A 25,866-nucleotide genomic window follows, 5' to 3' on the forward strand; every position below is an offset into this window, starting at 1 on the left:
CACCAGTGCATCACAGCAGCAGCTCAACCCTGACACTGCCGGAGGGGGCAAGCAGCCCCCAGCGGGTACCCACTGAGTGCTAGCATCTGAAGGCCAGGCAGGACTGCACTTCTGAGCAGCATAAGGTATCTCCTGCATAAGGCTACCCCCTTCAAGACTGGGAGAGGTAGATGATTTACCTAATACACACACAAAGAGAATCAGGCAAAATGAGGAGACAGAGAAGTCTGTTCCAATCACAAGACAAGATAAAACTCAGAAAAAGAACTAAACAAAATAAAGGTAAGCAATCTATCCAATAAACAGTCCAAAGTAATAGTCATAAAGGTACTCACTGAACTTGGGAGAAGAATGTATGAACAAGTGAGAACCTCAACAAAGAGAGAAAAAATAAGAAACTACCAAACAAAATTTTTATAAAAAGTTATAATTGAACCAATAATAATAATAATGAAATACTAGAGAGGTTCAACAGCAGACTGGATGAGGTAGAAAAATCAATCAGTAAGTAAGTAAGAAGAAGTTTGATGGAATTCACCCAGACAGAGCAGAAAATGAAAACAAAAGAATTTAATGTAAATTGGTACAGCCACTATAGAAAATAGTATGGATTTCCTCAAAAAATTAAGAATAGAACACTACATGACCCAGCTACCCTACTCCTGGGTATTTTTTCCAAAGAACAAGGAAACACTGATTCAAGAAGATATATCCCTATGTTCACTGCCATAAAAAAGGAAATCTTGCCATCTGTGACAAGAATGGACCCTCAGGGCATTACGCTAAGTGAAGTAAGTCAAAGACAAATACTGTATGATTTTACTCATATGTGAAATCTGAAACAAAATAAGATCCAACAAACAAAAGAAAACAAAAACAAACTCACAGATAGAACAGAATAGTGGTTACCAGTGGGAAAAGGTAATTCAGGAGGGTGGGCAAAATGGGTGAAGAGGGGTCAACTGTTTGGTGTGTGTGTGTGTGTGTGTGTGTGTGTGTGTGTGCGTGCACACTCAGTCATGTCCGACTCTTTGAGATCCAAAGGGCTGTAGTCTGCCAGGCTCCTCTGTCCATTGAATTTTTCAGGCAAGACTACTGGCGCAAGTTGCTATTTCCCACTCCAGAGGATCTTCCGGACCCGGGGATGGAACCCACATATCATGCATCTCCAGCACTGGCAGGTGGATTCTTTACCACTGCATCAGCTGGGTAGTCCTGAGTTTAAGGTAATAGATGGTAAACAGATTTATACTCTGTAGTGCACACAGAAGTTAAACTATAATGCTTTCAGTTATAATGCTGTATAACTGAAAGTTACATAATATAAAATGAGAGAAAAAAAATAAAAGCCCTACTTTAAAGAGGTGAGAGGCGAGAGAACACAAATGTAACACAGAACAAGCAGAGGAGAGAAAACAATAAACAGCAGAAATCAATGAAACCAAAAGCTGGTTCTCTGAGAAAAATTAAAATGATTGATAAACCTCTATTCAGACTGAGGCAAGAGGGAGAAGGACACAAATTAACAATATCAGAAATGAGATGTATTACAGACATGAAAAACATAAGAATATAATACTATGAGCAAATGCACACTGTTAAATTTTGTAACTTCAGTGAAGTGGAAAAATTCCTTGAAAGAAACAAAGTACCAAAGCTCATCCAAACAGAAACAGATAACATGAATAATCCCATATCTATTAAAGAAATGAAATCTGTAGTTTAAAGCCTTCCCATAAAGAAAACTACAAACCTAGATAGTTTTATTGGTAAATTGAGCCACAGTTTTAAAGAATACCAATTCTATACAAATAATTTCAGAAAATTGAAAAGGAGGAAATACTTTCCAATTCCTCCCATGAGGCAACTATTATCTTGATATCAAAATCAGAAAAATACATAATGAACAAAAACTACAGACTAATATCCCTCATGAACATAGATGCAAAGTTTCTTAACACAATTTTAGCAAATATATAAAAGGGTAATTGATAGAGAGGAAAGAGAAAAAGTTGGCTTAAAACTCAACATTCCAAAAACTAAAATCATGGCATCCAGTCCCATCACTTTATGGCAAATAGATGGGGAAAAGACGGGATTTCCCTGATGGTCCAGTGGTTCAACTCCTGGCTGGGAAACTAAGATCGCATGTGCTGCAACTGCTGAGCCCATGCTCCAGAGCCTGCGCATCACAACCGAAGATCCTGCAAACCACAATGAAGATCCCACACGGTACAACTAAGACCCGACGCACCAGAAACTAAATATTAAAAAAAAAAGATCCAACACCCACTTCTGATAATCTAGAAATAGAAGTGAACTTCCTCAACTGAGAAAGGGCATAGTGAAAAATCTGCTATCAACATGCTGCTAAGTCGCTTCAGTCGTGTCCGACCCTGTGCGACCCCATAGACGGCAGCCCACTAGGCTCCTCTGTCCCTGGGATTCTCCAGGCAAGAACACTGGAGTGGGTTGCCATTTCCTTCTCCAATGCATGAAAGTGAAAAGTGAAAGTGAAGTTGCTCAGTCATGCCCGAGTCTTAGCGACCCCATGGACTGCAGCCTACCAGGCTCCTCCATCCATGGGATTTTCCAGGCAAGAGTGCTGGAGTGGGTTGCCATTACTCAATGGTGAAAAACTAAATGCTTTTCCCCTACGATCAGGATGATCTTAGGCCAAGAATGTCTTTAACTACCACTTATATTCATGACTCTACATGTAGTTCTGGGAAGAAAAAGAAATCAAAGATATGCAGATAGAAAACAAAGAAGTAAGACTGTCTTCATTTACAAACAACAGGATCATGTACAAAGAATCTTTAATCTTTAAAAGCTGAGACTTCCCTGGTGGTCCAGTGGCTAACATTCTGTGCTCTCAATGCAGGGGGCCTGTGTTCAATCCCTAGTCAGGGAACTAGATCCCACATGTTGCAACTAAGAATTCGCAAGCCATAACTAAAAATCCCACATGCCACAACTCAAGATTTCATTTACTACAACAAAGATCGAAGAGTCAGTGTGCCCCAATTAAGGCCCGGTACAGCCATATAAATATTGCTTGGTGCAAAAGTTAACTGCAGTAATTTGTGCATTGTTGACTTAGCCATTTGATATCACAATACATTCTTTTTAAAAAAAAAAAAACATTTTTAAATAAATGTGGTTATGGTATACATCATTTTAATGTGCATTTCTCATTTTATGTATTTTTGCTAATGACTTATTATTTATTTTATATTTATTTTAGACTACAGAAATGATGTTAGACAAAAAGTAAATTCTAAAGATTTTTTTTATTCAAGTTCAAAATGGGTCATAAAGCAGCAGAGACAACTCGCAACATAAACAATGCCACTTGGCCTGGGAACTGCTAACGAACACACAGGGCAGTGGTGGTTCAAGAAATTCTGCAAAACAGACAAGAATCTTGAAGATGAGGAGTGAAGTGGCCGGTTACCGGAAGTTGACAACAACCAACTGAGAGTAATCACTGGAGCTGATCCTCTTGCAACTATGTGAGAAGTTGCCACAGAACTCAACATCAACCATTAGGTCATTTGGCATTTGAAGCAAACTGGAAAGGTGAAAAAGCTCGAAACGGGGGTGTCTCGTGAGTTGACCACAAATCAAAAATATCGTCGTTGTGAGGTGTCATCTTCTCTTCTTCTATGCAACAATGATGAACCATGTGTCGATTGCATGTCTTGATCATGTGACGTGTGATAAGAAGTGGATTGTATATGACAACAGGTGATGACCAACTCAGTGGCTGGATCAAGAAGAAGCTCCAAAGCACTTCCCAAAGCCAAACTTGCACCAAAAAAGGGTCATGGTCACTGTCTGGTGGTCTACTGCCAGTCTGATCCACTACAGCTTTCTGAATCCCAAAGAAACCATTAAACCTGAGAAACACGCTCAGCAAATCAATGAGATGCACCAAAAACTGTACTGTCTGCAGCCGGCACTGGTCAGCAGTGTGCGCCCAATTCTCTTCCATGACAGTGTCCAACTGCACATGGCACAACCCAACCCTTCAAAAGCTGAACGAATTGGGCCGTGAAGTTTTGCCTTATCTGCCATATTCACCTGACCTCTTGTCAACTGACTACCACTTCTTCAAGCATCTTAACAACTTTTTGCAGGGAAAAATGTTTCCACAACCAGGAGGAGGCAGAAAATACTATCCAAGAGTTTATCAAATCTCAAAGCGCGGATTTTTACACTACAGGAATAAACAAACTTATTTCTCATCGGCAAAAATGTGTTGACTGTAATGGCTCCTATTTTGATTCATAAAAATGTGTTTGAGCTTAGTTTTAATGATTTAAAATTAAATTAACCTAAATAAATTTTAAAAAGTAAGGAAACAAAGAAAAAAGCACATCCTAAAAAATTTTAGAGCTCTGAGGGTTAAGAAAAAAAATTATAAAAATATTTCAGGAAGAAAAAGAAACTCACAAAGGAACAAGAATCAAACTGGCAGATGTCTCATCAGTAACAGTGGATGCTAAAAGATAAAAAGAGTTCTGGGGGAAATTATTTGAATACTGTATTCAATTTAAATGGCCAGTAAAAACAGAGGACAAAATAAAAATATTTTCAGACATGCAAGAACACAAGTTCACCTCTTAGAAATCCTGTTTGAAAAAGAATGTACTATAACAAAAGAATGAATGTAAGAGGAAAAATGTGGGAATCAAAAACAGTGGTGAGTAAATAAACTACTAAAACACACAGTCTAATTTAAATAATTTTTGAGAAACATAAATGAATGAATGACCATATGGAACTAAAATCCCAGGTAATTAAAACACAGCAGGTTGGTTGTGGGACTCAAAGGAATGGTCAGGGAGGAAGCCTGTTAAGATTTTTATACTGCTTGAGTTATTAAAGCAAGTTACTGTGTTCAAGTATCAACCATAGAGAGAAGGGAAAAAAAACTCCCAACATTAATTTCCTTTAGATACAATTATTTACATTATTGATAATTCTAGCTTAAGAAGTATTTATAATTTCTTAGAGGGGTAACATTTTGTCTTTCAAGATGATAGCGCCATCCTTCACTAACTAAATGGTGTGAGACCAGACTCAAGTACTAATACAGGTTTGAATTACCACATGGTGTCTAATAGCATGTGTAAAAGTTGAAGAAAGATCACTCCTAAAATGGAATTCAACTTAAAATTTCTGTTAAAGAATCTTTCAAGATTAATCAAGAATTACATCAACTATGAACACAAAGGTCACATTTACTTAAGTACTTCTCATCTATATAACGGACTCATCCCACACTACTTATTTAATATATCTATTTATTTAGAACAGCATTTCAATTTATTTGAAGTTCCATCCACTTATTTGTGGGGAGGGGGAACAAAATGTCTAACAACTAACAAATCTTTACTCAGCAGAACACAGTAATCGCTAATATTACAACAAAACCTTTCTGCAAATGAAAATGACAGACTCAGTTAAAGAAAGCTTTGCTTACAAGAGAATACAATTGGGCATCAATGCCAAGACAGTTTAATAAAGCTAATTTTAATTATTTTAAGTACATAAATAAGGCATTCTATAAAAATGTCCTTAACAAAATGTTAAATGTGTATTTAACATATAAACAGCAACTTAAATATATCACAAAAAGAGCTATAAAGTAAGTTATACTGCCATAATCTGTTTATTCCAGAACAAGCTTTTAGTAAGCTATAAAATTAACATGGCTAGTTCTTCAAATAGTGCTCACATACAAAGTCTGAATTTTTTAAACTAGGGAAATCACACCATCCCCACATATACTGTGGGCTTTTTGGCCATCAATAATGAAACTATCAATTACCCACTCAGAAACCTAGGAATCATACTAAACACTTTTTAGTCATATGAAATATTTTTTTGGGTTTCCCTTTCTTTTGGTGGCTCAGAGGGTAAAGTGTCTGCTTGCCATGCAAGAGACCTCTTTTGGTGGCTCAGAGGGTAAAGTGTCTGCTTGCCATGCAAGAGACCTGGGTTCAATCCCCAGGTCAGGAAGATCCCCTGGAGAAGGAAATGGCAACCCATTCCAATACTCTTGCCTGGACAAATCCATGGACGGAGGAGCCTAGTAGGGTATAGGCTGTGGGATCTCAAGGTGTCGCACACAATCAAAAGATCTTTTTACTTGAAGATCTTTTACAATAATCTGATCATTAAATCCTTATCAATTCTATGTGCAAAATCTTACTCCTATCTGGCCTTTTTTCTCACTCCCCACAGCCATTGCCCCAACCCATATCAATAATATTCTCTAGCTGATTTTCCTACTCTCAAGCCTCCACACTGCCTTTCAACAACTCAAAAAAATTTTAGTTTTACAAGTAAGAATTTCGAGTTACCCCTGGTGGAGATGATATAAATTGATTCTGAGAAATAGGACTAAAAACTGTTTTTAAGTAAATAGCAGAAGAGAGATGACTTTTCCCTGGGATGTCTTCAGAAGAAAAGAAAAAGTGGATTTTTGAACTATACTCTGAAGATTCCTATAAACATTAATAAGCTTAGAAGACAGAGGTTAATACAAGTTTCACCATGCACTTACAACCTTGTACAATCATATATCCTAAGAAACGAACTGAGAGATTACACAAAGATTTTCCATCTCAGGCTTCTAAAGTACTATTATAAAACCCAAGATAGGGACTTCCCTGGAGGTCCACGGACGTTGTGCTCTCACTGCCAAGGGCCCAGGCTCAATCTTTGGTTGGAGAACTAAACCCCTACAAGCAAAAATTGAAAAATAAGTAAATAATAATAATAAAACCCAAGATGTAGAGGACCTGGCAGAAACATGGAAAGAAAGAAGGAAGCAGGGAGGGAGGAAGGAATAGAGGAAGAGAGGAAGAAAGAAAAAGGAAAAAAAAAGGAAGAATGGAAACAAGTGGACAGAAGGGGATTCAGCAGTACAGTGGACCCTGGAACAACAGGGGTTTGAACTGCATGAGTCCACTTACACAACATATTTTTTTCACCACATTACTATACCAATCTACAGATGGTTATAACGATATGTAATTGGTTGAATTCACCAACATGGAATTCCACATAGAGATGGTCAGTCAGCTATGAAGTTACACATGGACTTTCCACCACATTGAGGGTTCAGTTCAGTTCAGTTACTCAGTCGTGTCCAACTCTTTGCCACCCCATGAATCGCAGCATGCCAGGCCCCCCGCTCATCACCAACTCCCGGAGTTTACCCAAACTCATGTCCATCGAGTGGGTGATGCCATCCTGCCATCTCATCCTCTGTTGTCCCCTGGTGGGCATCCCTAAATCCCTTGTATGTCATTCAAGAGTCAATTGTACCTATCCATATAAGCAATACCCAAAATGAAAATGAGAGTTACACTATGACAAATCTCTAGCAAGCAAAGAAAAAAAAAATTAAAAGTACATCAAAAGAGTCATCATTACTTACTTGACATACATGACATTTCTTCATTCAACCAACGTTTGAGCACCTACTATATGCTCAGTGTTATGTTACAAACAAGTGAATAATGTTAGAACAAAGTGAATAGAGCAAAATTAATTCTTTATGGATACTAAGTCACTGACATCTTGCCTTTATTTCATGCACTTTTTTTTTACTTTAAAGAAAAAAAAAATACTTGTAAGGAGCTTATAACTCATGTCTCAGTGTGATTTTCTCACATGGTTGGAAGCTCCTCAACCACAAATCTTTTAGAAAGCTAATGACTAAAGTTTCCTAGATACACCATATTACTTCACACTTTCAAGCCTCTTCCCATGCTGTTTACTATCTGGAATGCTTTTCCATCTCCTATTCAATCATCCATATCTCCGGAAAAGTAAGGTATTTGCACTTTTATATTATCAAAGTACCTCCTCCCTTACGGCAGTTATATATGTAACTATTTGCATTTCTAGATTCACAAAAACATGACCATGAAAACAAATACACGCCGTCTACAAGAGACAACCTGTAGAGTCAAAGACACAGGAGGTTAAAAAAATGAAAAAGTATGTATTCTGTGAGAAGCAGTAACCAAAAGAGAGCGAGAGAGGCAATATTAATACCAGACAAAATAGACTTTACAACAAAATTTGAAGAAAAGTACCAGGACAGATAGGTGAGGACAGACATTCCTTTATCACACATTAGTATCATTGAGGCTGTGGGATTTGCCTGGCAGTTCTGTGGTTAAGACTCCGGGTGTTCACTGCCAAGCGCCTGGTTTCAATCCCTAGTTGGGGAACTAAGATACATGTACCGCCAATACAAGAAAGAAAGGAAAAAAGAATCATTGATGCTAGAACCACAATCCTCAGAGACTAATTTTACTGGCATGTGGTAATGTCCAGGCATCGGTATTTTTCAAAATAATTCGCCAGATGATTCCAATAAGCAGCCAGAAATAGTTAATTAACTCACCTAATTATAATATACCACTGAGCTAGAAGGAAAAAAATAAGATCACTTCTTTATTTAGGGTAAACTGAAGTCGTAACAGCAGGGGAATCCACCCTGAAGGCTTTTGATGATATTCTTACAGCTACAGGAGATGGAATCTTAATTTTAAAAGATTCAAGAAGAGAATTAGAGTTGACCCCTGAACAACATGGGGGTTAGGGGCACTGACCCTCCACACAGTTAAAAACCTGAGTACAAATTATCATGATCCCTCCATATCCACAGAGTTTCCCAGGTGGCACAGTGGTATAGAATCCACCTGCCAATGGCAAGAGACACAAGAGATGCAGGTTCGAACCCTGGGTCAGGAAGACACCTGGGAGAAGGAAATGGCAACCCACTCCAGTGTTCTGCCTGGAGAACCTCATGGACTGAGGAGCCTGTGGACTATGGTCCACAGGGTCACACAGAGTCAGACACGACTGCGAACGTACATGCATGCTTCACATCCACGATGCCTCCGTATCTGCAGTTCTACATCCACAGATTCAACCAGTCCTGCATCACGTGGTACGGTTGTAATTACTACTGAAAAAAAAAATCCCCATGTAAGTGGACCCACATCATTTAAACTCATGTTGCTCAAAGGTCAGATGTATCTCTAAGGCTATTTCATTGTCTTAAGCAATGATAAATAGATGTTAAGGACATAAATTCATGTTCAGGGCAATCAATTGTTATCTATGAATTTGTATTTCTTTACTTTTAATTTATTTCAGTAACCCATTAAAATACAACTTTTATAATAATGTTCACACTAATAAATTGGAACAAAATAAAAAAGTGTAAATGAGTAGAAAAGCAATGATATAATCTGACTCAGAAGCCTAAGTGTGAACACTCAGACCACAACCATGATACTGAAGATGACATTATAATCCTAAGATTCTACCTGAGAGGACAGTACAGTATTCAATAACTAGAGCTTTGAAGTCGGATTTACCTGTTTTTAAATTCCCACGGCACCATAAACTATCTTTGTACCAAATTTTTCTCCAACTCCTTAATGCTGTGTGACTTCAGACAAGTTACCGCTTCAGGCAAGTGTTAAAGTAATTGCTCTTAAGACTCAGTTGCTTTACCTATAATGCAAAAGTAGCAATATAACAGCAATATAGAGTTGTTATAAGGATTAAATAATCTTGGCAGAAAGCCTGATTCAACAATAAGTTTTAATAACTATAACATTATTACTAAAGACATTTTACCTATAAAATTATGGTAAAGATGTAAATGCCAAAGCCCCTTTTGTTTTGTTTTTTTATAATTTAACTTTGTTTCTATAAAAGACAGGAATGAAGAATATAATTAAGGTTGAAAGGGAGGTCCAAAATATGGGAAAATAGGAAAGAAAAAGGATGAGACATAGATATCATGGTGAATCAAATCAGATAAATGTAAGAAAAGAAGATAGGTTACAAAATGAAAAGGCCATTAAGGCAGAAAGCAAGACAAGGACAAGCCAGTTAGTTGATCACAGTCAAAATTTATAGAACAAAAATTCTCTAAAATGAGGAATATTATAGAATGTCTGGACTCACATGCCAGCCCGAGACAGTACTACTGGAGATGGTTCCTTTGATTCTAATAAAGTAAAGCTTTTTAAGACTTTCATGGGAGTATAAATTAAGCTCCATTATATTTCTGATTAGACAAAGTTCTTCAATGTGTTACAATCTTGCTATATCCCCAAACTCCAAACAAAAAAGCAGGTTACAATTTGGAATAATTCATTCTATCTAATTTTTTTCCCTAAAAGACTTCTAACATTTAAACAGTGAGGAAATGGTACGTATTTATTTGCAGAACCAACTGTGAGGACACTTGGGACAAAAGGATCAGGAAAAATATCAAAGTAAATTTCCTGATATATCCGGAATTTGAAATGTGAAGTTTTACAACCAATACTCTGTTAATTTCCCTGTAAAATACTGATTCTCAAGACACATAAAATCACCCACTAATAAATAGGCTATTTTCCAGTATGTTCTCCCCAACCCTCTGTGCCCTAAGTAACCTAAGTAAATCTTTTAAGTCCTACCTTCAGTCAATACATACTTTCCTATCTAAGAACATGGCATCATTGTTCACCCAAGTTTATCCTCACCAAGATCTGGGACTCTACCTCCAAATCAGATCTTAAATCAGTACACTTGAACTTTGAAGCCAGTGTTAACAGCAGTATTATAACAATTCAAAGCCTTACTGCCAATCAGTATGTCACTCGGCCTCTGTCCCAGCCTTGCCTTAGGATAATTAGACCAAGGAACCCATGGCTATCCTTGGGTGAAAGAATTTAATTCAATGTAATGTCTTCATCAACCTGTTAACAGAAAAGCTTTTAATATTTATTTGGCTGTGCCCAGTCTTAGTTGCAGCACACAGGATTTTTAGTTGCAGCATGCAAACTCTTACTTGTGACGTGTGGGAATCTAGTTTCCTGACCAGGACCCACTCCACTGGGAGAGTGGAGTCTTAGCCACTGGACTATCAGGGAATTCCCCAGAAAAGCTTTTAAATTCACCTAACCTAAGACAAAAGAGCAGTAAAACAGGTTGTGTGTAAAATTAGATAAATATTGAGGAAACTACTGCTTCAATTTTTCATTCACAAGACACTCTACACACTTAATTAGTATTATTCTGGTTTTAAAAGTGTTCTCAAACACAAAGAAAATCATCTGAGAGTTACGTTCATTCACATTCTTTTTTTCCAGTAAAGGGCCAGACAGTAAATACTTTAGGTTTTGTAGACTACACTTTTTTTGTCACTATCAGTCACCTCGGACACTTTAGTGTGAAAGTTACTATTAACAGTATGTAAACAAATTAGCATGGCCATTAACCAATAATACTTTATTTACAAAAACAGCCAATTGGCTTGGAAAAGGTCAGTTTTCATTCCAATCCCAAAGAAAGGCAATGCTAAAGAATGTTCAAACTACAGCGCAATTGCACTCATCTCACACACTAGTAAAGTAATGCTCAAAATTCTCCAAGCCAGGCTTAAACAGTACGTGAACCGTGAACTTCCAGATGTTCAAGCTGGATTTAGAAAAGGCAAAAGAACTAGAGATCAACTGCCAACACCCGCTGGATCATCGGAAAAGCAAGAGAGTTCCAGAAAAACATCTATTTCTGCTTTATTGACTATGTCAAAGCCTTTGACTGTGTGGATCAAAACAAACTGTGGAAAATGCTTCAAGAGATGGGAATACCAGACCATCAGACTTACTTCCTGAGATATCTATATGCCGGTTAAGAAGCAACAGTTAGAACTGGACATGGAACAACAGACTGGTTCCAAATAGGAAAAGGAGTACGTCAAGGCTGTATATTGTCACCCTGCTTATTTAACTTATATGCAGAGTACATCATGAGAAACGCTGGGCTGGAAGAAGCACAAGCTGGAATCAAGATTGCCGGGAGAAATATCAATAACCTCAGATATGCAGATGACACCACCCTTACGGCAGAAAGCGAAGAACTAAAGAGCTTGATGAAAGTGAAAGAGCTAGCTTAAAACTCAACATTCAGAAAACTAAGATCATGGCATCCGGTCCCATCACTTCATGGCAAATAGATGGGGAAACAATGGAAACAGTGACAGACTTGATTTTGGGGGCTCCAAAATCACTGCAGATGGTGATTGCAGCCATGAAATTAAAAGACGCTTACTCCTTGGAAGAAAAGTTATGACCAACCTAGACAGCATATTAAAAAGCAAAGACATTATTTTGCCAACAAAGGTCCATCTAGTCAAAGCTTTGGTTTTTCCAGTAGTCATGTATGGATGTAAGAATTGGACAATAAAGAAAGTTGAGCACCAAAGAATTGATGCTTTTGAACTGTGGTGTTGGAGAAGACTCGTGAGAGTCCCTTGGACATCAAGGACATCCAACCAGTCCATCCTAAAGGAAATTAGTCCTGAATATTCATTGGAAGGACTGATGCTGAAGCTGAAACTCCAATACTTTGGACACCTGATATGAAGAACTGACTCAATGGAAAAGACCCTGATACTGGGAAAGATTGAAGGTGGGAAGAGGAGGGGACAACAGAGGATGAGATGGTTGGATGGCATCACCGACTCAATGAACATGAGTTTGAGTAAGCTCCGGGAGTTGGTGATGGACAGGGAGGCCTGGCGTGTTGCAGTCTATGGGGTCGCAAAGCGTTGGACATGACTGAGCAACTGAACTGAACTGGCCCACTCCTGCATTAGACTATCACAGACTAGGCTTGAATTTCCAACTCTATGCATTCATTTTAAATACTACATCTAATTAAGTGGGACACAAAATCTGGTTAACTCAAGTGCTGTCATTAACCAACATGGCATTCACTTTCCAACTATTAATGGAAAGAGTATCATTCTCATACAGCGAAGTTAAAGTTACTCAGTAGTGTCCAACTCGTTGTGACCCCATGGACAATACAGTCCATGGAATTCTCCAGGCCAGAATACTGGAGTGGGTAGTCTTTCCCTTCTCCAAGGGATCTTCCTAACCCAGGGATCAAACCCAGGTCTCCTGTACTGCAGGCAGATTCTTTACCAACTGAGCTAGCAGGGAAGGCCCCTTTCATATGGTGGGTAAATGCTTATTTAAAAGTTTACTTTATAGAGAAGGCCACGGCAACCCACTCCAGTGTTCTTGCCTGGAGAATCCCAGGGATGGGGGAGCCTGGTGAGCTGCCGTCTATGGGGTCGCACAGAGTCGGACACAACTGAAGCAGTCGACTTAGCAGCAGCAGCAGCAACTGCATCACCTCAGAAGGACTTTGAAACAAGTAGTGGTTGAGAAATGACTGATCCTACCAACAATCTCACTTCTGGGTATACATCTAAAGAAAATAAAAACAGAATCTCAGAGAGAGGTCAGCAAAAAAAAAAAAAGTTTACTTTAAACAAGATTTAGTTCTAAAATTAAGTTTTAGAACACAACATGGTCGTATAATAAACTCAGAAAAAACTATTCATTTCATAAACACTAACCCTGCCCTCAAGAAACTTAACAGGCTAGACTATGTGCAGAAAGTGTTGTGAATACAGGGCACATGTTGAGTAAAAAGATGGAAATAGTTAACTTGAGAGACAAAGGAAGCAGAATAAATTTCACATGTGTATTTGGTCCTTAAAGATCAGATTAATGATGGGCAGGAGTACAGTGAGCAGGAAAGGAAAGGGAGAAGAATATTCAACTCAGATAGGAGGATGAAGAAAAGGCATTGAAGATGTGAAACAACCTTTCATACCTTCAGACTTGACAGACTTGGGTGAATGATGGTAATATTCATGGTGAGAGATAATTCAAAATTAAAAGTAAATAAAGCAGCAACTCAATTTTTTCTTTGATAAACCCTCTTATAAAACTAGTTTTCTTAATTTTTTTTTTTTTTTGAGATATAATTGACATGTTGTTGTTTAGTTGCTAAGTTGTGTTTGGCTCTTTTGTGACCCATGGGCTATATATAGTATGCCAGACCCCTCTGTCCATGGGATTTCTCAGGCAAGAATACTGAAGTGGGTAGCCATTTCCTTCTTCAGGGGATCTTCCTGACCCAGGGATCGAACCTACGGCTCCTGCATTGCAGGTAGATTCTTTACCTCTGAAACCATTCAGGGAAGCCCATGATCGACATACAACATGTTAGTTTCAGGTGTACAACGTGATACAATATTTATATAGATTGTGAAATGAGCAAAAGTTAACATATTATAAACCACTACATTGTTGTAACATTTATAATCACATTGTTATCAATTTTTTTCCTGCAGTGAGAACTTTTGAGATGTACTCTCTAAGCAAGTTGCAAACATATAAAACAGTATTATTAACTATAGTTACCATCCTAGACATTATATCTCCATGATTTACTTTATAACTGGAATTTTATACCTTTTGACTACTTTAATCCATTTCACTTCTGGCATAAAACTACTTTTAAATAATTTTTTTTGTGATTACTGAAAACATACATAATTAGTACTGAAAGTGAAATGTGGAAAAATGTAAGACACCCAGAAAAATAAAAACCTATTAATCACACCATCCAGAAAATTATTAAGATAAAATTATACAAATATAGAAAAAAAAGCACAGAGATAGGATAAATACAAAGTTAAGCAAATTAAACAAGCTTAACAAAGTTCACTAAAAATATGAATCACTTCAGCATATACAGAATATTTGCCCATATAATAACTTTAAAAAAAAAAATCACTGCTTCCTTGTCTATCTTTGCTGCTAAACTGTGAGCTCCATAAGGCCAAGGATCTTATCTATTTTGCTCATTAATGTATCACGAGTGTACAGTGCATCTGGCACACAGTACATAATCAATTGACAATTGTTGAAAGAATCTATAATCCTTTTTTTTAAATGAGGCTCCAGCTTATTCTCTCAAGCAATGGATATTTCAAAAATTCTAAAATTAAAAGTAGAAAACACATTGATACCCTTTGTAACAGGATCTGCCACAAAAGTAAAAACAGAAAACAAAATAAAACGAAAAATACTCAGACACAGCATATTAAGACTATTAAAAAAAAAAATTATGACTATAACCACCAAGGATAGAGCCAAAGACATTTTAAATCCAGGAACACACATAAATACCTTTCTTGAATACATGATTCATGTCAACATGTACTTTGGGTCTGAATTGTTCCAACTTTTCCACACTGTATGAGGCTGTACATCTCACCATAAAGTTATCAGAGATAATTTCAGTCCATTAACTTATAGACTAGAATTCATAGACTACTAACTTCAGTTGATAAAATCCCACAGGAAAAAAGTAAGTGTTTAAATGGTGATGGTAACTCAATCTCAGTTTTGCTACTTACTTCTTACTAGATTAGAAAATCCTTAAAAGAAGGGTACAGGACTTCCCTGGTGGTCCAGTGGTTGGGAGTCCATCCGCCAACGCAGAGGACATGGGTTCAATCCCTGGTCCAGGAGGACTTCTCATGCTGTGGAGCAGCTGGGCTCGCACACCCTAACTGCTGAGCTGGCACTCTAGAGCCCATGAGCTACAACAGCTGAGCCCACACACTGGATGACTGAAGCCTGATACACCCAGAGCCTGCGCTCCACAAGAAGAGAAGCCACAATGAGAAGCCCGCGCATCAGCAGACCCTGCACACTACAACTAGAGAAAGCTCGCACACAGCAACAAAAACACAACCAGCCAAAAATAAAATAAATAAACTTTTTAAAAAAGGAAAGGTTTCATTTTTTTCTTTAAATAATCACCATAGGGAATTCCCTAGTCCAGTGGTTGGGATTCTGTGCTCTCATCAGCAAGTATTTGGGTTCAAACCCTGGTCTGAAAACTAAAATCCCACAAGCCGAGTGGCCAAAAAAAAAAGAGGGTATTTTTTAAAATAAATAATCACCTTAATGACCACTGTAATTAAAATATAGCAAATATTCATTATACATATTAAGCAAAAGAAGTAGCTAATAAATGCTTGTCTTCTTTACTGAGAATTTAACAACACAGATAAATTTCAAGGCAAACTTCTTAGTAATTAAAACAACAAGAAAGTCGGTTTTCATTCAGTTCAGTTCAGTCGCTCAGTCGTGTCCGACTCTTTGCAACCCCATGAATCCAAGCACGTCAGGCCTCCCTGTCCATCACCATCTCCCGGACTTCACTCAAACTCACATCCATCGAGTCGGTGATGCCATCCAGCCATCTCATCCTCTGTCGTCCCCTTCTCCTCCTGCCCCCAATCCCTCCCAGCATCAGAGTCTTTTCCAATGAGTCAACTCTTCGCATCAGGTGACCGAAGTACTGGAGTTTCAGCTTTAGCATCACTCCTTCCAAAGAAATCCCAGGGCTGATCTCCTTTAGAATGGACTGGTTGGATCTCCTTGCAGTCTAAAGGACTCTCAAGAGTCTTCTCCAACACCACAGTGCAAAAGCATCAATTCTTAGGCACTCAGCTTTATTCACAGTCCAATTTTTGCATCCATACATGACCACTGGAAAAACCATAGCCTTGACCAGACGGACCTTTGTTGGCAAAGTAATGTCTCTGCTTTTCAATATGCTATCTAGGTTCGTCATAACTTTCCTTCCAAGGAGTAAGCATCTTTTAATTTCATGGCTGCAGTCACCATTTGCAGTGATTCTGGAGCCCCAGAAATAAAGTCTGACACTGTTTCCTCATGTATTTGCCATGAAGTGATGGGACCAGATGCCATGATCTTCGTTTTCTGAATGTTGAGCTTTAAGCCAACTTTTTCACTCTCCTCTTTCACTCTCATCAAGAGGCTTTTTAGTTCCTCTTCACTTTCTGCCATAAGGGTGGTGTCATCTGCATATCTGAGGTTATTGAGATTTCTCCCAGCAATCTTGATTCCAGCTTGTGCTTCTTCCAGATTCCTTCTTTCCCTAGTACCTCCAGTTCTGGGACAAGGCCAACAACCTTCCTCCAATCCTCTATAACTTTTGATTACCTCAACTCTATGATATAGATGAGGAAATGATGAGGAAGAAATACTTTTCTCTCTTTCCTTCTAATAAATGTGTAAAGAACATCTCTTCTTTCAAAGGTAAAAGAACTGAAACTGGACATTTCAACCAGATAAGGCTCTGGTTCCAGCAATGCTACCACCAACAATCTACCACTGTGGATCCATGCAACTCCTGGCACATGTACCTGGTAAGATCTTTTGCTCAAAGTAACAGATGGTGACTCCAGTTACAGTAAAGTCATCTTTCTAATTTATGAATGAATCTAAAAACTACTGTCACACAATTCAGTTATCACTAACAGAAGAGAATATATTAAGCTACAGTCACAAGTCTAGTTAAAACAAAAAAGTATATCTTTTTATAAATACTTGACATTTTGACCACAAGAGTTCAAAGTTCAACTCATTAAAAAACTCAAAACACAAATCAAACCTAAAATAGCTCTAAAAATTAAAATTTAAAAACCCCAACAAACCAAAAACCTAATGATTCAACTTATTTAGTACTATACAATAACTCAGTCAACCATATCCATACACAGCTTAGTAGACTGTTATTAGATAAATATAACTTCTCAATCAGTACCCATACTAAGACTACCTTTAAAGGATGGAAAATTATATTTTCCTCTTGAAGAAGAAAGTCCTCTGGAGAAGAGGGAATATACCGGGGAGCCTTGGATGTTGGTAATTCCACAAAGTCAATGTCAACTTTTAGTTATATTCATACGTCCTGATCAACCACCAGTCATCAAGAGGACGCTGGTGAAGTCCATATAGAGCACAGAACTGGGAAGGCTGCATTAGACGCAGAACTGGGAGGGCTACAGTGTCAGTTGGCACACCCTTTTCCTATTCTAATTAATATCACTATGAAATCTAAATAAGATTCTAGCAAAAACTATATAAGCTTGGGCACTGAACAGCTGAATCAACCTCTTGAACCTTAGTTTCTACACTTGCCAAATGGGAATAACAGTACCAACCTCAGAGTGTAGCTGTAAGGAATAAGGAGATGTTTGCACACAGTAAATGCTCAGTAAGTGGTAACTATTATCATATCCTTAAGACTAAAAAAGTAGTTTATAAAACCAACTTTGGGACTTCCCTGGTGGTCCAGAGGCTGAAATTCTGCACTCCCAATGTAAGGAGCCTGGGTTCGATCCCTGGTCAGGGAATTAGATCCCAAATGCCACTAAAAATCCCTCATGCCACAATGAAGAGTGAAGATTCTGTATGCCACGACTAAGACCCAGTGTGCCAAATAAATAAAGATTTTTTAAAATAAAGTAAAAAGTAATAATTGACACTGTAGGGGATAAAGGAAGCATTCTAAGCTGAAGCCATAATGTCAAAAAAAGACTTATAAACAAAAACTTAAGGGAAAGATCATAAAGTGCCTAAACAAGAACAATATAGAGAAATGGTCTTTTCCAAAGATGTTATGGTGTCAATATACCTACCACAATAAATGACTAGGTGAAAAATATTTAACTGGCAACTCAGAAGAGTACACTTTCCAAACTTTTTAAGGTATAATTACACCAGGAAAAAACAAGTTTTATACAATAGGATTCTTTCAACAGCCCTAAGAACTGCCTTTTAAGAATATTAAAATGTATACAGAGCAAAACTCCTTTGATTATAACAAAGACTATCCCCCAAGAGCACAAAGGCTCAACATTATACTGTGCTTAAAGTCCTTTCTCACGACATGCTAAAAATTAATATTTTCAGTCCAAATGCACTTTTGTGTCTGTTACCTCATAAATACCTTTAATAAAATTTGTAACACAATAGTATTTCAGGGATTCCCTGGGGTTCAGTGGTTAGAACTTGGCAGTTTGACTACAGTGCCCAGGTTCAATCCTTGGTAGGGGAAATAGAATACATACAGAGTGTAGTAGGGCAAAAAAAAAAAAAAAAAAAAAATATATATATATATATATATATATATATATACACACACACACACACTTGGTTTATGATAGGACTTTTGAAACATTTCATTTGATCCTCAGATATTACCTCCATTTCCTCAAGAAACTAGGTCCACAGAAATTAAGTAATTTCCCCCACAAACTACATATTAATATTACACTACTCAAGAGGCTGATTCAGCTGTCCTGAGATAATCAGCAAAACATTTAGTTCAACTATATCCAATGTCTTTTAACTCTTTCTAGTACACCACAACTCCAAGACTCAGTTCAAACATTCTTAGTTGGAGCAGTATTATCAATTATTACAAGTAGGTTAACCATCACCAAAGGCCTGGAAGTCTCCTCCCTACACAGCATTTCACCTGCAGAGACTTCATTTGCCAAGTATGTTGAACTGTGTAACACTGATTATTATTCTTAGATCAACTGATGACAAAATCTATTATCATAGTTGAAACTTTACCAACAATGCGTGGCTGAACCCACTGGTATATTCTTTTGGCGCGCATTATTTCTCATTTTTTACTTAGTCACCCACTGTTCAATACTAGCTCGAAAGTAACATGAAGTATTCGACTGACCCTGATATTTTTTTTCTTGTTTCTAACAAAAGCCAAATGCAGAGGCCAAAACACTTACTAGGAATGGAGAGTCAAGCAATCTTATATACCACCCAAAATACAGTGCCATGACATAAAGTTTATGCTTGCATTTCAACTTGGTTGAAATATCATATATTCCAAAAACAAGTTACCAGCAATACCTTTCCTCAAATTCCCACATTTTTCTTATAGATACATTACCATCATTTCTCAAGATATCCTAAAAGTAACTTACAAGGCATATGTCCTTCAAAATGACTATTTCCATAAAAAATATAAATACAATTTGATAACCATCAAATTTTAACTACATTGGGGAGTTTAACTTTTCAAGAAATTCTGCAGGAAGTCTTTATATAATGTAACCTTTTATTTGCCGGAGTTTTTAATGGTAGAGTAGATTTGGGCAGGTAAGGAGAGATATATGCCTGTACCACAATTGCTGTATTCATGTGAGTCTGGTAGCCCTAACATAATTTACTCTCTAGGTTATATTTTGGACAACTTCACACTTGGGCTCTTCCTAGCAATGTACATATATTCTACTAACAGAAACTTCATTCCCATGGAAAATTGAAAACACCCTGATTTCTTGAAAAGGAAATAGCTATCTGTTTCGCACAATACCTAGTCCACACTGTGGCCACCTAATACGGACAAAAAGGGGAAAAAAGGACCTATTTGGACAACGTTTCTTCTTCAGCCAAGGGCTGTTCCCAGATAAAGGCAATGCTCAGAGTACCATAACAACAAAAAACCTTTCTCTGAAAAAGAGAGGAAAATCGGGAATAAACAGGGAGTGAGTGGACGCGCTCAGTGAGGGCTGGAGGCAGCAGGCGCGGCGCGGAGATGCTCCAGCGAAAAGAACCACCAGCAGCAAGCAGCAGCAGGAAGTTTCAATGGGGCCGGGCAGAGCATGCGCCCTGCACCCGCGCGGTGGCCTTATGTGGAAGGAGCACCACTTGCGAACACCAATAATAGACCGGCGGCACCAGAGAGAGAAACATGAGCAACAAGCACCTTCTTCAACTGTTTCCCCCTCCGTCTGAGCCCCTCCTCCATCCTACATACTAAACACCCCACCCTACCCTTCAAATGGGAGGGCGACTTCTTCTTCCCCTACGCCTTACTGCCAGGATGAAGGGGGAAGGGACTGGAAAAGTGGAGAGATGCTTTTCTATTATTTGGGGGAGGGGGGAGCAGGGAGGAGGAGAAAAACTATGGGGGAGGAGAAATTAACCCTCTGCCCACCAAAGCGGAGAAGCAAAACCGACTTCACCACCACCCACCCCCCAAAGTGAGAATGGAAGAGGACCCCCTTCCTATGAAGGAGCAGCAAACCTCCCGACTCCCGAAGAAGGAGTTTTGGGGGTTAAACCGACCCTGGAGGGGAAGGGAAAGGAGACCGGAGCCGACTCTCTCTCGGGGGAGTTCCCACTAGAGGGAGGGAGAGATGAAGTGTCCTCTGGCCCCCGCCCACCCAGGTGGAGGGAGAGAAAGGGGCGCCCGGAGAAGACGAGCCCAGCCTCCCCCGAGATAGTAGGGAGGATGGTGGGAGGAGGGGAGGGAGCGAGGGAGGGGTAGAGGAGAAAAGCGCAAAGCTGGCCGGAACCTGCGCTCCCCTTCCTCCGCCACCGAGAGGGAGAAGGGGTAAGGGACCCGACCCCCACCGCGGGGTAGCAGCCCCTGGTGCGGCCGATCAGCACAATGACCCCCCCTCCCCCGCCATCCCCCGCGCCCAGACCTAGACCACGACGCCCCCACCTCTGCCGGGCGCCGGGCGGAGTTGGCCCTACGGGGCCTCCGCCCCGCCTCCCCACTGCCCGAGACCCCCGGGGGCTGGGCGGAGGAGACGGGCCGCGCGGAACTGCGCCTCAGCGGGAGGACAGAGCCGCGGAGGCCCGGGGTGTCTGTGGGGAGCAGAGAGAAGGAGCAAGCCAGGGCCGCTTCCCGCCGGGCGTTCGGGCCCCCTCGCTTACCTTCTCCGTTGCCGACGTCCGGCGGCGGAGCTTGCAGCACCCGCTCGAGCTCCGGGAACGGCAACTCAGGCAGGTCGAGCAGCGGCCCGTAGCGCTCCAAGAAAGAGCAGACTACGGCGAAGTTGGGACACGAACCCGGGCAGCCCGGAGGAGCCATCGCCGCCGCCGCTGCCGCCGCCGCCGCCATTTTGAACTGGAGGATGGAGGAGGAGGAGGCGATGGGGGGGGTGAGGGGAGTTGGGGTGCCGAGAAACAGCAGGGCAACCTTACAGACGACAGGAGGCGCTAGCAAGTGGGCGCCCCTGCGGATCCGGGCGTCTCAGGCACGGCGCCGCGATCCCACAATACAACGGCGTCTCAGAGCAGTCGAGAACCCAGTCAGACGGAGGAAAGAGAGGCGCTCCGTGCCTTTCACTTTCCGCCCTCTTCCCGCTCCTCCCACTTTGGGCTTGCCACTGCCTCGTGTGACAGGGGGAATGAAAACAAGGGCTGCGGGGCAGGGAGGCGGGGCTGGAAGCTCGGGAGGCGGGACTTTTGGGGGCAAAGACCAATAGACTTGAGGGGGGCGGGGCTTCGCTTGAAAACTGGCCGAAACATTCTTTTCCGGGCGGGGCGAGTCCGGGGGGAGAGCGTCTAGCGGAGATCGCCTGAGCAAAGGTGAGAGGTAAAGCACGGAGCGGTTTGAGATCGCCGCTCCTCGGAGGGTGTCGGGTAAGTTTGGGGGGGCCACTCCTGGAACTGAAACTGGCCACCAGATAGATGGTCAGGGAAGTTGAGGAGAGTGAATAAGAAGGAGAAAAAGAGCAGAATAGGAAAAAAAAAAAAGCGATTCTGAGGAAAAATTGGAGAAGGGAAAAGTAGAGAGGTGCCCTGAGCTGGGGGTTGGGATGGATCCTTTGTAATGAAGGAGTCTCTGTGAAGTTTGCTGAGGTACAAGTACTGTACCTGCTTGAAAGCAGTGTCTGAGAACTGGAGGACGAGGGCCTGATGGAACGAGACTCTGCCGAGATCTCCAGTCTGAGGAGTTGGGGCCGTGTTAGAAAATCCGGAGTTTGAAGGGACCAGGCTCTTCTCAGGGAGCAAAGTTTGAAAGGATTGGGCCCTCCTGAGTTTGCCAGGGTGGGAGGGCGAGGGGCCCTGTTAAGGACTGAGATCTTAGGGACCAATCTCTGTAGCGGAACCAAGATCGAGGGTGGACTAGGACTGCCCTGAGCGCACATCTGGTAGGAAATTTGTTGCAAGGGCAAAAGTTTGTTAAGAGTTCTGCTTCGTTGGGAGAAGTAGTGAGCACTCTCCCACAAAGAATCTCAGAAAAACCATCGGTAATGCAAAGCAGAATATGTAGCTTGGGATATAATGTGAATTATTATGGTTAAGAGTCTGGACTTGGAGTTCAGCAAGACTTGAGTCCTAAGTTGAGAACCGCTTCACGACATTGGGAAGACTTTTGTATTTCTTTGAAAGTCTGAAGGTGGGGGGGCGGTGATGATAGTACCTACATCATAAGATTTTACTGTATAATTCACAATAAATTGATTAGCACAATGCCCTGGCACATTGTGAGTAAAAGTTGCTCAGTCGTGTCCGGCTCTTTGCGACCCCATGGACTATACAGTCGAGGGAATTCTCAAGGCCAGAATACTGGAGTGGGTAGCCATGTCCTTCTCCAGGGGATCTTCCAACCCAGGGATCCAACCGGGGTCTCCTGCATTGCAGACAGGTTCTTTACCAACTGAGCTACCAGGGAAGTCCCTGGCACATTGTAAATACTTTAAAAATTAGTTGCTACTATTGAAGAAAATCCCTAAAATTTAGATTGTATTCAATTGTTTGTAATTGATAGTTTACTACTTTGAGCCAAAATTTCAGTGTGCATTTAAAATTTATATAGTATCTACTTAATAAAATAATTTCAAAATATAATATAAATCACAGGACAATTTATAATTAAAAGAAAATAAATATATGGCATAACTCAATGGACATGAGTTTGAGCACATTCCGGGAGATAGTGAAGGACAGGGAGGCCTGGCCTGATGTAGTCCATGGGGGTCACAAAGAGTCAGACATGACTGAGCAACTGAACAACAAAAGAAATATATAGGCAAATAATTATATTGGGAACAGAGAAAATGATTACCATCTTAAAAATTAAATTTTGTTCCACATTTCTAGGTAAAAAAGGGAAAAACCATAATGTTCTATGTCAGACTATTAACTAAGGAAAGAATTCTCATTTATCAAGAGAAAAATATTCTATATTGTAAGAGGAATTTATTAACTAGAATACTGATTCTTAATCCTGAATAATATATAAACCCTTTTTAAAGGAAAAAAATGTTCTTTTAAAATTTACAAATACTCTTGAGAATTACAGTTTAAGAAGTACTGATTAAATAAAGTCTACACAACAATGTGATTGTACTTCATGCCATTGAACTATGTGCTTAAAAATGGCTAAAATGGTTAAGTTTTATGGTATATATATTTTGCTACAATAAAAAAGTTTTTAAAAAAAGAAAAGTCTCATTTTAAGAATATTTCTTGGTGATGAATTATACTAGCAAAAGAGAAGTTTTAATTTAATGTGTGGTAAAATGTTATAAGCAACACCAAAATGAAACAATGAAACTAAAACAAATATTGTACAACACAGGGAATACAGCCAGTAATTTATAGTGAATTTAAATGTAGTATAACTGCTAAAAATTGTGAATCACTGTGCTGTGTACCTGAAACATTTAAAACTATACATCAACTATACCTCAATTAAAAAAAAAACAAAACTAAAATATATTGGTAGAACTCTCAAACTCCCAAGAGATACTCTAGACCTGGGCTCCTGAATTCATCAGTTTTGCAAAGATACAAAAATCTTCATAAGATCATAACTTAATTGACTTTAAATGAAAGGCAGGTACACAATAGTAAATAAAATTGTATCTTTATGAATGAATTTTGATGGGGAAAAAACCTTCAAACCAAAAGAAAGACTTAATTATTTAATAACACTACCCCTGCCTCTTTCTATTTCTTCACTTTCAGCTTTTCCAGCACCTCACCTGCTCTTTCTAGGGATTGTAAAAATAACTTTCAAAAAAAAAACAGCTTTATATAATTTTTTCTTTTCTCAATGCTAACACTGTTACTCAAGGTGGGGGAGGGTGCCTGATAAATAAGGTTAGAGTTTCTGCCTTTTCTAATCAAGACTGGCATTAGAACAAAGTCCTTGTGCATCAAAAGTTATGTCCACCCAAAAGATAAGAGATGTTTCATTACAAAGCAAGGTTTAGGTCAGATGTTCACTAAGTCTATTCTTAGAAAAAAATAAATAATAAACACCCATAATACTACATCTCTTCTTTCCTTGGGCCAAAAGAATTTGTGGGTTACGGGGAAAAAAAAAAAACCTTAGTTTTTCATTCAGAATTAATGACTAGTTTATTCAAAATACCAAAAAGAAACAACAAATGCTCTTTAGAAAAATGTGTAAGTAAATTGTGATATAGTCTTTCAACAGACTACTGCTCAGATTGATACACATTGATACCTATTACAACATTCATGAATCCCAGAAGCATTTTGAGTGAAAGAAGAAAGACACAAAAGAGTAGGTACTTACAATTTCATCAACATGAAGGTCTAATATGTGGGAATAACAATTAAAAGCTACTTTTGATCTTAGAAGGGGATTGATTAGAAGGGTGCAGAAGGGAAATTTCAAGGTACATTCGGTATCACATTTGGCAAGTTTATACATTTGTGAAAATCTTTGAACTCAATAATATCTGCACTTAATTGAATATAATTATGCTTTAATTTTAAAATTTAATGACTTAGCCTTCAATTTTCTCAAATTGCATTGATAAGAATCTGCCTTGTAACAGAATAATTTACTCATATTTCCATCTCCCCAACATACTATCTTTGCATTTGTTGCACAATTTTTTTTAACAGATATTATAAGCCTGGCAAATGTATATTGAGGTGAATTGGATTTGATCATGGAGCCAGTTTGGGAATTCCCATGAACAAATTTACTTAGTGAAAGTCACTTAGTCATGTCCGACTCTTTGCAACCTCATAGACTATACATACAGTCCATGGAATTCTCCAGGCCAGAATACTGGAGTGGGTAGCCTTTCCCTTCTCCAGGGGATCTTTACTTAGGTTTGTTAAAACTCACTTTTAAAACAATACTTTTAGAAGTATGTGTTATATGTAATGAAAAAGCCAGTGTCAACAGATGTAAGAATCTTATGTTCTTCAAAATAGTTTCTTAGGAAAATATATGAAAATAAGAAGTAATATAAACAAGATTTAACCCAGCCATTTTCTGGTTCTTTCTCTTAATGATAACTGACTTCTCTGTTGCATAGAA

The 25,866-nt window shown here is 39.3% G+C and overlaps 2 protein-coding genes across 6 annotated transcripts in view; one reads left to right on the top strand and one right to left on the bottom strand.

The window, feature by feature from the left end:
- The window catches only part of RSF1 (remodeling and spacing factor 1), a 152,582-nt gene extending 130,631 nt beyond the window's left edge, over nucleotides 1–21,951 (bottom strand). Inside the window, exons 1-3 of one of the 3 annotated variants that reach the window (XM_055581404.1) lie at nucleotides 21,486–21,612; nucleotides 9,417–9,555; nucleotides 8,908–9,001 (exon numbers count right to left, since the gene is read on the bottom strand). Coding sequence is in view for 1 of the 3 variants with exons in the window: in XM_055581403.1 (XP_055437378.1) it covers nucleotides 21,486–21,672 (187 nt within the window). In the remaining 2 variants the exon portion in view is untranslated. Of the gene's footprint in view, nucleotides 1–8,907; nucleotides 9,002–9,416; nucleotides 9,556–21,485 lie in introns of those variants that run through there. The other 2 variants (XM_055581405.1, XM_055581403.1) reach the window with 2 other exon arrangements.
- A 115-nt stretch (nucleotides 21,952–22,066) lies between these two features.
- Nucleotides 22,067–25,866, top strand: part of AAMDC (adipogenesis associated Mth938 domain containing) — a 35,118-nt gene continuing 31,318 nt past the window's right edge. Inside the window, exon 1 of one of the 3 annotated variants that reach the window (XM_055581413.1) lies at nucleotides 22,067–22,142. The gene's annotated coding sequence lies outside the window, so the exon portion shown is untranslated. Of the gene's footprint in view, nucleotides 22,197–25,866 lie in introns of all 3 variants that reach the window. The other 2 variants (XM_055581412.1, XM_055581411.1) reach the window with 2 other exon arrangements.

Source organism: Bubalus kerabau, chromosome 5 (assembly GCF_029407905.1).
Source record: "Bubalus kerabau isolate K-KA32 ecotype Philippines breed swamp buffalo chromosome 5, PCC_UOA_SB_1v2, whole genome shotgun sequence".
NCBI classification, from domain to species: domain Eukaryota; kingdom Metazoa; phylum Chordata; class Mammalia; order Artiodactyla; family Bovidae; genus Bubalus; species Bubalus kerabau.